This window comes from Sabethes cyaneus, chromosome 3 (assembly GCF_943734655.1).
Source record: "Sabethes cyaneus chromosome 3, idSabCyanKW18_F2, whole genome shotgun sequence".
Lineage (NCBI taxonomy): Eukaryota > Metazoa > Arthropoda > Insecta > Diptera > Culicidae > Sabethes > Sabethes cyaneus.
In genome coordinates, this window is record NC_071355.1 from 254,498,553 (window position 1) to 254,511,175 (window position 12,623).

Consider the following 12,623-nt stretch of genomic DNA (forward strand, 5'->3'; position numbering starts at 1 on the left):
CACAATAATCATTATTTAATTTCTCAGGAACATCTATAATTAACTTGACTATATTTTTAAATATCCGTTCCGTATTCCTCAAAATCCTTATTTGCCAGTAAAATTCACAACGTATTGCGTAGAATAATTCTATTTTCTTTCCTTGGATGCGTAAATACTTGTAACCGTCATTTATGTTATTTGATGAACACCTTATTTAGTTTTATAATCGGTCGGCCTTAACTTTTGGGTTTCAGAGCCACATACGAAACTTGTTTTGAACTGACAATATGAAATATGCGTTCATAGCATATTTTTGATATTTTTTTTTGAGTGGTTTTAGCCCAAAGGGTAGATTTTTTTTTTTGATATTTTGATATTAATACCATGCGTTCAAAAGTTAGCATCTTTGAAAAACAAGAGTTCAGAAAAATTATTATTATACTTCGTTTTTGAAGAAAAAGGATATCTACAACAAAATGATTAATCTCAAAATTTTACTATTAGTTTGCTTGGCTTCAATTTTGCAATATATCTGAATTAGAAAAAATAACTGAATAGAGCATTAGATATGAAAAAGAGAAATTGAACTAAACCCCTAACATTGTAAAAACGATGCTTGATCGCATCGTTTTTACAATGTTAGGGGTTTAGGAAAACAAGATGAGGTCGAAAAATAGTGCAAAAACTGCACCATAAACATGCTTGAGAATGAGAAATATGATCGATATGATTTCCAGTGCTGGTCATTTTTGATTTATTTATTAAAACATGATACATGACATAAGACATCTGTCCTTTAAAATGTCACTAACGAAAACAAATCGTACAAAGTTACTACCGTGCAACGTTTACTTCCTATTTTTCAAATAACATTTCTAAGCTCTAGTATCTATGGATTGAAAAGAGCATATATTGATGCGCAAAATTTGTATGAAATTTGTATAAATTTATTTGGAAAAATCAACTCACTAGTATTTTGATCCTATAAAACACTATACTTATATACTTAAATTAACTGCTTTTCTCCGCTTTTTGCTTTGCGTGCAATTGTGAGTAACAGCAAGTGAAGAAAATGACAATTGAAATCTAAAATCAAAGAAAAGAAAAAACTTTGCAATTGAATCCCGCTATTTAATATTTATTTGCGACAGATACGTAGTTCGCCTACAACATGCAGGCTTCATCAGTGTCTTTTTTCAAAGGGTATACGTATCTGTCGCGAATAAATATTAAATAGTGGAATTTAGTCGGTAAAAGTTTTTTTCTTTTCTTTTATCTCAGAGTTCGTATTCCACTAAGAGGTTTCAAAAACTTCTGACTTTTGACATGTTTCTCACTTTTCTTGAATTTCATTGCAAATTGTCATCACATACACATACATACATACATATATACATACATACATACATACATACATACATACATACATACATACATACATACATACATACATACATACATACATACATACATACATACATACATACATACATACATACATACATACATACATACATACATACATACATACATACATACATACATACATACATACATACATACATACATACATACATATATACATACATACATCGCACACATTGAATACAATCAACATTTGATTGATACGTTTTGATTTCACACGTTTTAACGGTTTAATATACGGTGCTTAAGTGTTAAAGTTTGAATAACTTTTGAATGAACCGTCCGATTTTAAATAACTCGGTTTCGTTTGATAGATCTCAGCAGTAATTTTCAAATAATAATAAAATGTGTGATGTTTTTCATTGAATTAATTCTTAAATGTTACAAAAATATGTTTTAAATACTATTTTTTCACATTTCTTTATGTAACTTTCAAACTACAAGTCCAATCATCATGAAATTTGGAAGTTAAGGGTTTGTAAGGCTCCTCTTTCATATGCAATCAATTTTGTTCAAATCGGTTAAGGGATCTATGAGATAATGAAGTCCCATATTTTTCGTATTTTTATACATAACTTTTGAACTAAAAGTCCGATCAAAATGAAATTCAATAGCGACCAATGGGACACCTAGACCTTTCATTTGACACTAAGAACATTAAAATCGGTCCAGCTATCTCCGAGAAAAGTGAGTGAGATTAAAAGCGTTACATACACACACACACACACACACACACACATACATACACACACACAGAAAATGCTCAGTTTTCGAAACTGAGTCGAATGGTATATAACATTCGGCCCGCAGGACCTTCTTTCCATTTTCGGTTTTTCAAGTGATTTCTATACCTTTATACTATATATTTATATAGTAGAAAGGCAAAAAGGTTTACGGTTTAGTTAAAAAAAAATTAATACCAAAGTGATATTACAGAAATGTTGCAGTTATTTTCTTGCATTAAATTCATCAATTTAAACAATCCTCGACTGTGAAAATACATTATTTTGTACTTGGGTCGAATATTAGAACACGCAAGGGTCGAAAACTAAAACAAGGGGTCGAAAATTAGCCCAATGGGATATTGAATTGAAACAAGAAAATGAGTGAAAAATATACATCGTACACTTATTTCCTTTTAAATACAGTATCCCCCCGCTAATCCGACACCCAATAATCCGACGACTCGATTGTCCGGATCTCGCTAATCCGGAAAATTCCGAATTAAAACGTATTGTACTTGACTTCTTTCAATCGAACACTACCTTCGTTTGGCGTCTCCGTTAAAGTCAGAATGGCACTCTTTCTAACTAAATGGAAATGGTACATTTTGCTGCTTCTAACCACGTTCACTTTTGCCATAGCTATAATATTTTCATTGCTATTCTCAATAGACTGATGTGCTTGCGCTTATTTCGACACTGACTAAGAATTTTAAAGTATTTTGTTGACGAAATTGAGTATTACCGAGTATAAAACATAGTTATTGCGTACTTACGACAAATATTTTCAAAAATTTCCGGAGTTGTTTACGTAATGGATGTAAACAAAACCATATTTCAAACTCACACTGACGTCAGTTTGACTGTCGGATTATCGAGTCAAAATTCGCTAATCCGGCTATAAATTTGTCGGATTAGCGGGGCGGTACTGTATTAATTGAATATGCATCCTTTTGTAGTATTCTATCATATTTTCCGAAAAAATGGCGCTATTTGGAGGATATATTGCATTTTGTTAGCCTTGCGTTGGTTTCATAGGTCGAATTATAGTGCCCTTACCCTAGCTATAAACCATACAGAGCAGCAAATTTTAAACGCGTTGTTTTCGAAATCAGAGATTTGTTCTTTGGTTCGGTCTGACTTAACACGAGCAACTCTATTTGTCTTCTTATATTTTTATTCAATTTTTTTTGTCAAATGATGAACACTCAATTTCAACCAAAATAGCTTTTAACTGAAAATAGCTCCTCATTTCTTGAAAAAACTTTTTAAGGTTAAGTTTTGACGCAACGATCAAGAATTTTCTAAAGTACATTTTACTCTCATCAGACTAAATGTTGCAAACAGCAAGAGTTATGGAATTTCGATCGATTGATAGGTATAACCCATACCATATTTTGAACGCTTTTTTCTCGAAATCAGAGTTTTGTCACTTGGTTCGTTCCGATTTATCACCTACCAATTGATCAACCAAAAAATCAACGCAATCTAATCAGCCGTTTACATGGAAATACGCCAGAAAAAAAATTTGAGTTTCAAATCGTCAAAGTCTAATACCTCGATTTTGATCAACCTGGTGTACCACTTCGTAATTCCATAAATTCTACGAAAAGCAAGAAAAAAACCAAAAGAATTTTTTTTACCGGTTTTCGGAAAAATAATTTTCACTTCTGTTTCGTGCTAGAAGCATTAACACTCCGTAACTCATTTTTCGAGTTCTTTAGACTTTAAACTTTTTTTGCTCCCCGATCTTTCAATCCAATTGCAAAGGGGGGGTGACAAAAACTTCAAAAATTGGCAATGGCTTGACTTCGATATAACGTAACGATTTATACTTTCTTACTTACTTATTTAGGTGGCTTGCCATCTTAAGACAAAGCCTGTTGGACAAAGTTTCTCCATGTAACTCGGTTGAGGGCTACCGCTCTCCAATTCCTCGGTCATCGAGTACTCTCCGCCAGATCTCGCTCCACCTGGTCTAACCATCTTGCTCGCTGCGCTCCCCGAGCAGGAGCGAAGAGCAAAATAATATAAAAACAATATCAAACTGGGTTATAATGGTATATTTTGTTATTGAATAGATATAAGGATACATTGATAACACATTTTGTTATTGAGTAGATATTTAAAACAGTGGTTGTAAGATGAGTTTAATAACTGATTTTGTTATCATAGCTTATTTTGGCCTTAAAATGACATTTGATATATTTCATACAATTTTTTATTGATTAAAGAGATTTTATAAAATGATTTTTTAATATCTCATAAACTACTGCATTTGTTATTCAATACCTTAATAATACTAAAATATGTTATTCTAAACTCTGAATACAGTCATGTTATTGCTTTGTTATTCAAATAACACAAGTAGTTATTCTTTTGGCCTTAAAGGAGTAAAATTTTGATATTATTTTTTGTTATTTTACCAACTAGGGTAGATGCTCCATTAGTTGCGCCACTAAGCACAATATAACTTCATTTTTCTTATTTATTGAGGTATGTGCTTCCATTCATGCTTGTGGGATATAAATTTATCAAATACAAAGTATTTGTCACAAGGCAAGACAATTGCTTTCGTTGTACGAGAGGCTTTATAAAGAAAAAATGAATTTTCCGATTCAATTATATTGTACCAACAGTTGCGCTAATGTTTCCTTAATTAAGTTTGGTGTTCCTTTAATTGTGTTATTCCATATACATTGCTAGGTTGCTAAGTGAAAAAACATCGTAGCAAAACTATAGAAATGAGCGCCTATAGTTGTGCGCTGTAACACCGCTTATAGTTGCGTTAGATTTTGGAAAATTGGCATTTTAGCAAATAATGCTTTAATTTTGAATGGTGTAGTCTAACTCCCAATACTTCTAAGAACCTGTTTTATATAATGAACGTAATTGTTTTATCTAAAATGCTACGGTGACGAAAATATGCATTAATAATGAATAGTAGCGCAACTATTGGTACTACCACAACTATCAACTACCCTATATCAGCCAAAACAAGACCAAATTTTGATATAAGTTATTCGATTTCCAATAACACATTTTGATATTATTTTGCGCTTCGCTTCTGCTCGGGTCCTGGTCGTTTTGTTCCTACCGGATTTGAGGTGAACACTATCTTTGCAGGGTAGCTGTCCGGCATTCTGGCAACATGCCCTGCCCATCGTATCCGTCCAGCTTTAGCCACCTTCTGGATACGGGGTTCGTCATAGAGCTCATTCATTCTCCGCCTCCATACTCCGTTCTCCTGTACGCAGCCGAAGAGCATTGTCCATGTTTCATGCCCGTAGAGAACAACCGGTCTAATAAGCGTCTTGTACAGGGTGCACTTTGTACGAGGACTTAGTCTGCTCGACCGCAATTGCTTGTGAAGCCCATAGTAAGCATGACTTCCGCTGATAATACGCCTCCGAATCTCACGGCTGGTATCATTGTCCGCCATTACCAGTGAGACAAGTTAGACATATTCATCGACTACCTCAAACTCATCGCCGTCGATCAATATACTACTACCCAAGCGGTGTCGTTCAGCCTCGGTTCCGCTGGCCAGCATGTACTTTGTTTTTGACGAATTTACCTTTAACCCAATATTTTCTGCTTCGCACTTTAGTCTGGTGAACTGTTCAGCAACCGTCACAGATGTTCTGCCGATAATATCCATGTCATTGTCGGCCCTTTTGGAGGAGATTTGCCGCAGTGTAAATATTTTATCCGTGGTAGATAATCTGTTCGCAATTGGTGATAGTCGGCGGAAAATGATTTGGGACAGCACTTTATATGCGGCATTGTGAACGGTGATCGCTCGATAGTTCTCACAGTCCAACTTGTCGCCCTTTTTATAGATCGGGCAGATAACCCCGTCTTTCCACTCCTCCGGTAGCTGTTCCGTATCCCAAATTCTAACAATTAGTCGGTGTATACAAACGGCCAGCTTTTCTGGTCCCATTTTAATAAGTTCCGCTCCGATGCCATCTTTTCCAGCTGACTTGTTGTTCTTTAGCCGCATGATGGCCTCCTTAATTTCGCCTATCGTTGGGGCCGGCACCTCTTCCCCGTTTATAGCACCGTCGAAATCCCTTTCCCCGCCGCCATGGTTCTCCGCCTGGGCACCATTCAGGTGTTCATCGAAGTGCTGTTTCCACCTATCGGTCACCTCACGATTGTCCGTCAGAATACTGCCAGTCTTATCCCGACACATTTCGGCTCGCGGCACAAAGCCTTTGCGGGATCCGTTCAGTTGCTGGTAGAACCTTCGCGTTTCTTAAGAACGATGCAGCCGCTCCAACTCTGCATATTCCTGCTCTTCCAGGTAGCGCTTTTCTCCCGAAAGATTTGGTTTCGCTGCATCTTCTTCTGTTTGTGTCTTTCCACGTTCTGACGTGTGGCACTGCGCATCTTGGCCGCCCGCGCAGCGTTCTTCTCATCCATCACCCTCCTACATTCATCATCAAACCAATCGTTCCGCTGATTCCGGGCCACATACCCGATGGAGCTCTCCGTTACCCTACTGATGGCTGTTTTGATAGTGTTCCAACAGTCCTCGAGAGGGGCTTCGACCTTGGCTTCCACCGGGGTTGGTTACCCGATCTCCACCAAAGTTGCTCGTATCCCGGCTGATACCACGAGGAGGTAGGAATAGAAGTTGCTGAATAAGAGGCTATGAACCACTGTAGGGTCTATTTTATGCCTACACGTGCACAAGGCACTGACGGTACGCATTATTCAGCCGTTTACGTCAGGTTGATTTATATGGGACGTTATTTGTCAACATTTTCTATATATTTGACCCTGAACTTTAAATCATTATCCGACCAAGGTTTGACAACAAAAGTACCTATATCAAAATTACTACATATTCTGCTGTTGATATCAACTAGAAATCATGTTTTGACACCGAGTCCAAATGGCACTTACGATGTATCAGCTTTTGCTTTCATTTTGTTTTCATTTTTTATTGAAAAAAGATGTGTTGACATATTTTCTTTATGATGTAAACAAACCTACAATATTTAAATTAATCTATTTTCACATAAATTTTTTATTATTTTTTGATAGCAATATGATGATGATATGATAGCAAAATGATAGCTAATTCAGCTTTCCCATTAATATTGTGTAACAGCAAGATTAGTAGGGTGACGGGTCCATATTTCGCCACCTTTACCCAAAAACTTACATGAAACGAAACAGATCAAGGTCGGTGGAAAATAAATTTGAAAGTTAGGTGAAAAATATTTAAAAATATAAAAGTTCCGACTTTTAGTTAATTTTGCGATGCTAAAAATGATGTAGACCTTGAATCTACCTAAGCATAACTTTCTCCTAATATTTTCTGTTAAATTATATTAGGGTGGAAGTCCTGGTTGGCCGGCTAGGCCTCTATGCTCGGACACTGGCGATTTCTCAAAAACAAGGAATGATAAAAATATTTGGAAAGAATAGGACAATAGTACCATTTAAGTACTATTGTTCCATTCTTTCCAAATATTTTTACCATTTTTTTCAAGTGGAAAAATTTGGATCTATGACAAAAATGGCTACTTACCATATTTCGCCACTTTAATTTTGATGAATTTTTCAAAATAATCCAAAGTTTAAAGTGAAATCGGTATAAAATTAGTTGTATATAGAATCATATTAGTCAAGAATAACTGAATAATGAAACAGTTTGACTACATTTTTCCCAATAGTATTTATAGCTCTCGTTTTGATTTTCTAAAAAAATATACACTTAGTATGAAATGGTATTTTCAAACTGTAAGTAGTACATGATAAATTAATAACAAACCAAAGGTATTAATTATTTTTGTAGTACATGCCCTTAATTTTACCAATTCGTACCAAATAATTTCTTTTAAGTCGACCAAAAATATGCAAAAAGGCTTTGCATCAAACTGGCGAAATATGGATCCTCTACCCTATTCCGTTTGATATTTTTGATAGCAAAAGTAGTATTAATTAATTTTGCAATCAATTTTGATATTTTTACCGCTAAGTCGATCAAAATGAAATCACGCTGAGTATTCAAAATCCGTTACATCAAGGTATCAAATTTTGTTTTCAATTTGCTCTAAAACTTTGCTCGGGTATTTAGGCGAAATAATTCGCTAACATTATCTGTATGGAGTACAGTTACGAGTTACGAAAAAATTTCATTTAAAATTTAAACCATAAGTTTGCGTAGATCTGATGTATTTTTACACTCATTTTTAGTTTCACCCCGGTTGGCGGTACGTTTATCATTGTAAAATTTATATTATTTAATGACTAATATCCAACAAGTAGATTTGAACCTTCTAAGATTTTTGATTGAATAACAGTCGATTATTATTCAAAAACAACAAAATGTTATCATCATATCACCTCCACGATTGAAAAGTTTCAGAGGTTTGATTCTATAATAATGTTTATGTTGCAACTTTTTCCTAAAATAAGAATAAAAAATATGAAAAATATTTTTTGTGGTAAATTTAACGGTCATATTTACTGTATTCGAAATATTTAGCATTGAGAACAAAACACGAAAGAAATAACAAAGATTTCCATGATTCCGTTGGCTTAACGATAAGAGCTATACACTTATTTAAAAGCGGTGACGGTATCGATGATCTCATATTTCTCTGCTTCTGCTAGACTTTAGTACATGCACCAGAGAATAATAAATTTGCCGTCGGCTGAGCTACCTTCTCTACTTGCAAACCTGCATGTCGTACAACAGGGGTGCGTTTAGCAGTATCAATTGTTTCAAGCAATACATCACTCAAAATATATCAACTATAGAAATATAGAAAACTAAAATGTTGTGATTCTGCGTACTCCAGTTTTTTTTATTCATTAATTGATTTATGCACACATTTTGAATTACTAAACGAACTGTCACGAAAGGCAGAGAGTAAAAAAGAGAAAAAATTTAATCTCGCCAAAATAAACCACCTAAAAATAAACCATTCACATTTGAGACGTAAGGCTAATAACAGTTTGAACGAACACTGTATACTGAAAAAGTTATAAATTGGGTTGTATTATTATAAATAATTGTACATCTCATTTGATTATACAGGTCGATCGAAACGAATTAGATGCGCTGAACGATATATCAAATAATATAATTGCGCAATTAAACCAATACGATAGCAATAAAATTCTTACGGATAGCACTGAACTCAACCGCACTTGGACAGAAGACACTACGCTTCTACGAAACCATCACGAAAATTTGGTACAATTGGAGCATCAGTGGAATCAATTGGAAAGTATTTTACAGGAGCTGGAAACTAAGCTAAACTACTTGCTGGAAAAGAATAAAAGTTTAGATTTTATAGTCAAATCCAAAGAAGACATTTTGGCAAAGAAAGAAGTTCTAGAGGTAAGTTCAAATTCATTAGGTAATTTTAAAATATTTTGCAGTTAATTCTCTTGATTCAAAAATAAATACTGACATAAATACAATTTTGGAAATGAAGTCATTAACGTGACCTCATCGGTGACAGGCTTGTGAGAAATTATCATATTCTGTCTTTTCCGCATATAAAGCCCCGAACGCGATCGAATGACCATCACATTCGCATTCATGGCTATCCGAAGAAAAGCTGGTAAACAAATGACGAATAGCGCACACATGCTAGCGGACACATGCTAAAGCAAATTGTTCATAGTCGCGCAGCTATAACCGGCTATAATGTTCTGTTTATAAGAATACAAATGTGAAAAACCGTTAGTTACTATACATTTATATTCTTTGATTGTACTGCTATAGTTTAATATAGATCAAATAGTAAAGAATTGCTATAGGTATTATAAAATCAACATGAAAACAAACAGATCAAAAATATAAACAATACATTGTAAACTACATCCATATAACATAATACATTTTTTATTTCAGAACTTACTGGAAGATAAAAGTGTTATTGAACAGTTAAATAAGAAAGCAAACTCGTTGGCTAAAACGCTGATTGTTGCATTACGTGATCAGCATCTATCACCACATTCATTAGAACAAAAATTGAACCATTTAAACCAGCTTGATATTGAGTAAGTAACTTTTGTTTAACGAGATGCTCCCGGTGTCAGAATAATTATTTAATACGTTCTCATTCCTATGCAATTCAATAGATATTCAATAGATAACGAAATTAGCAGCGTTCATAAGGGAATTTTCATGTGACTAGATAATACAAAGAAAAATTGGATTTTAATGCATATTGGCGTATTAAAACGCTGTGAACGTTAAAAATTATATGACACCTATTTATGTTTAACGTGAAAATCATACAATTTTATTTTTATATACAGGCTGTCAGATGACCTGAGCACAAAACGTTTGTTACTGCAGGATAAATTGACAGAAATTCAGCATTACTCGGAGCAGTTAAATACTTTGTGTACAGAAGTTAACCGACTATTAGAAGAACTCCAAAAAGTTAATACTTTTGATGAAAAAATATTTAAAACTGAAACAGCTCTAAAAGAAATTAAAACAAAAGCAAAGGATTTTTCAGGCGAAAAAGAAAAAATCAGTACGCAAATTAGCGTTCATTATTTGGCGGTTCAACCGTTTATTCCAGCAGATTTAACTAGTCAAATTAATTCATTGGAAAATCTTTTAAGAAACATATTTTCACTCATGGAAGAATTCGATCAAAGTTTCAAACGTGCAAAAACTGTGCGCACTGCATACTTCGAACTATATGATAGAGTTAAAACATGGATCGAAAATGCAGAACTAACTATTAGTAACCATAATATAGATCCCAGTGAGATGAAAACAAAATTATTGATTTTAATCAATAACGTTGAAGACGTTCAATCGTCATTTGATAAACTTCTCTTGAATGGTAAAGAAATAATTAAAAATAGTTCCAGTAACAACGACAAAATGACCATGCAATCAAATATGGATCAGATATCTCAGGAACTTAGCAAAACAATTCAACTGGTAGAAGATAAAAACAGAACAATTGATCATATCCTTGGAAATTGGGCAGAATTTATGCGCCTGTATCAATCAGTAGTGGAATGGTCATCGCGCACTCGTGAATTACTAGAAAGAAAACTTCAACTTAATTCAATTCATGAAGCGCACATGGTTTGCCAGTATTATTCGGTAAGTTTTCTTAAAATATGAACTATCAGGAGAGTTTGTTTTTAAATAATCATTTCGTTCAATTATTTCCCAGAATGCTGTTTTGAGTTTAAGTGGCGTTTCACAGCATCTAAGCGAAATGAATCATGAATTCGATAAGATTAATGAGGTTTGCTCAACTGGTTTTCTAAAACAAAAAATGTACGAAGCCGAAACAGTTAAAGTTGATATAGAAACCGTGTTATTGGAAAGGGTAAAACCATTTCATCTAATAGTATTTTGTTTACACTAAATACTAATTGATTTTTTAGAACTTGTTCCTTCAAGAAACAACAGAAGAGTGGCAACAATATGAAAATAAAATTGAAAGTGTGAAGAAATGGATTAAGGAATCCTATGAGACATTGGGTTCTACTGAGCTAAGGATTAAGCCTTTGCGAGATCAAATCCGAGTACTCGAACAAATGCTTGCTGATATTTCGGCTCAGAAAATTAAAGTTAACATGTCGTTAGAAAAACTTCAGGTAAGATGATATATAGATCATATTAGACATTGCAATTAGCATTATTTAATGAAATTGATTTCTAATAAAAAAATTTATCTACACCCAGGTTCATTTTCATTCGGATATCGTATGCACTGACAATTCTAATATAATTCAATGTGGGCGGTCAGTAATTCGTGATCTTGAGAAGTTGAATTGTGATGTACATGAAGCAACACAAAACCTAGATGAGACATTGTCGCAAATTGAAGACTGTCAACAGGAATTGCAATTGATTAGGCAAAATATTGTTCAAGAAGAACAACAGCTTCGAAATATATTATCCCCATTACACCAATCTAACTCGAGTGACAAACACGAACAGGTAAGATCATGCTTGTTCTTCATTACATTCTCAGTACTTTCATCCTGTTCGTGCCATGTACCCGTAAACTTTAGAGAAATCACTCATCTCATTCGGCCAAAGTAGGTAGTCTCTTTATATTATTGATACGAAAAACACTTCATGTGAATAAGCACTTTGGTAGATTACCAATTAATGAAATCGGAAAAAATTACAGCAGGTAGTGTACAATTTCGCAGATTGATGGTATTTGTTTAAGTGGGTGCTGTTTGTAAACCTGTCAAATAGTACTTTGAAACCGATAATTTTTTTTATACATATGCAATATCTACTGCACATCTTTATTTATTTATAAATTCTATAATATATATACTCATTCGCTAAATTTGAAGTGTTTCGAGTATCTAACGATTTCATATCTAATCATTACCTAAATATTCGCCATTAAATGATACCTGTACAGCCCCTAAATGCTTATCAGTCTCCTATGTATTTTCTCTATCGGAATATAGAAAATGACAAAATATTTGACTCACTCGGAAAAAATTATTGCTTAACCG

The 12,623-nt window shown here is 34.0% G+C and overlaps 1 protein-coding gene across 2 annotated transcripts in view; it reads left to right on the forward strand.

Moving 5' to 3' along the window:
- LOC128744730 (muscle-specific protein 300 kDa) overlaps positions 1 to 12,623 on the forward strand; it is an 89,314-nt gene that overhangs the window by 51,393 nt on the left and 25,298 nt on the right. For both annotated transcript variants that reach the window (XM_053841929.1, XM_053841930.1), the window contains exons 10-15: positions 9,190 to 9,495; positions 10,015 to 10,163; positions 10,425 to 11,235; positions 11,309 to 11,467; positions 11,526 to 11,738; positions 11,827 to 12,084. In XM_053841929.1, coding sequence (XP_053697904.1) covers positions 9,190 to 9,495; positions 10,015 to 10,163; positions 10,425 to 11,235; positions 11,309 to 11,467; positions 11,526 to 11,738; positions 11,827 to 12,084 — 1,896 coding nt within the window. The remainder of the gene's footprint in view (positions 1 to 9,189; positions 9,496 to 10,014; positions 10,164 to 10,424; positions 11,236 to 11,308; positions 11,468 to 11,525; positions 11,739 to 11,826; positions 12,085 to 12,623) is intronic.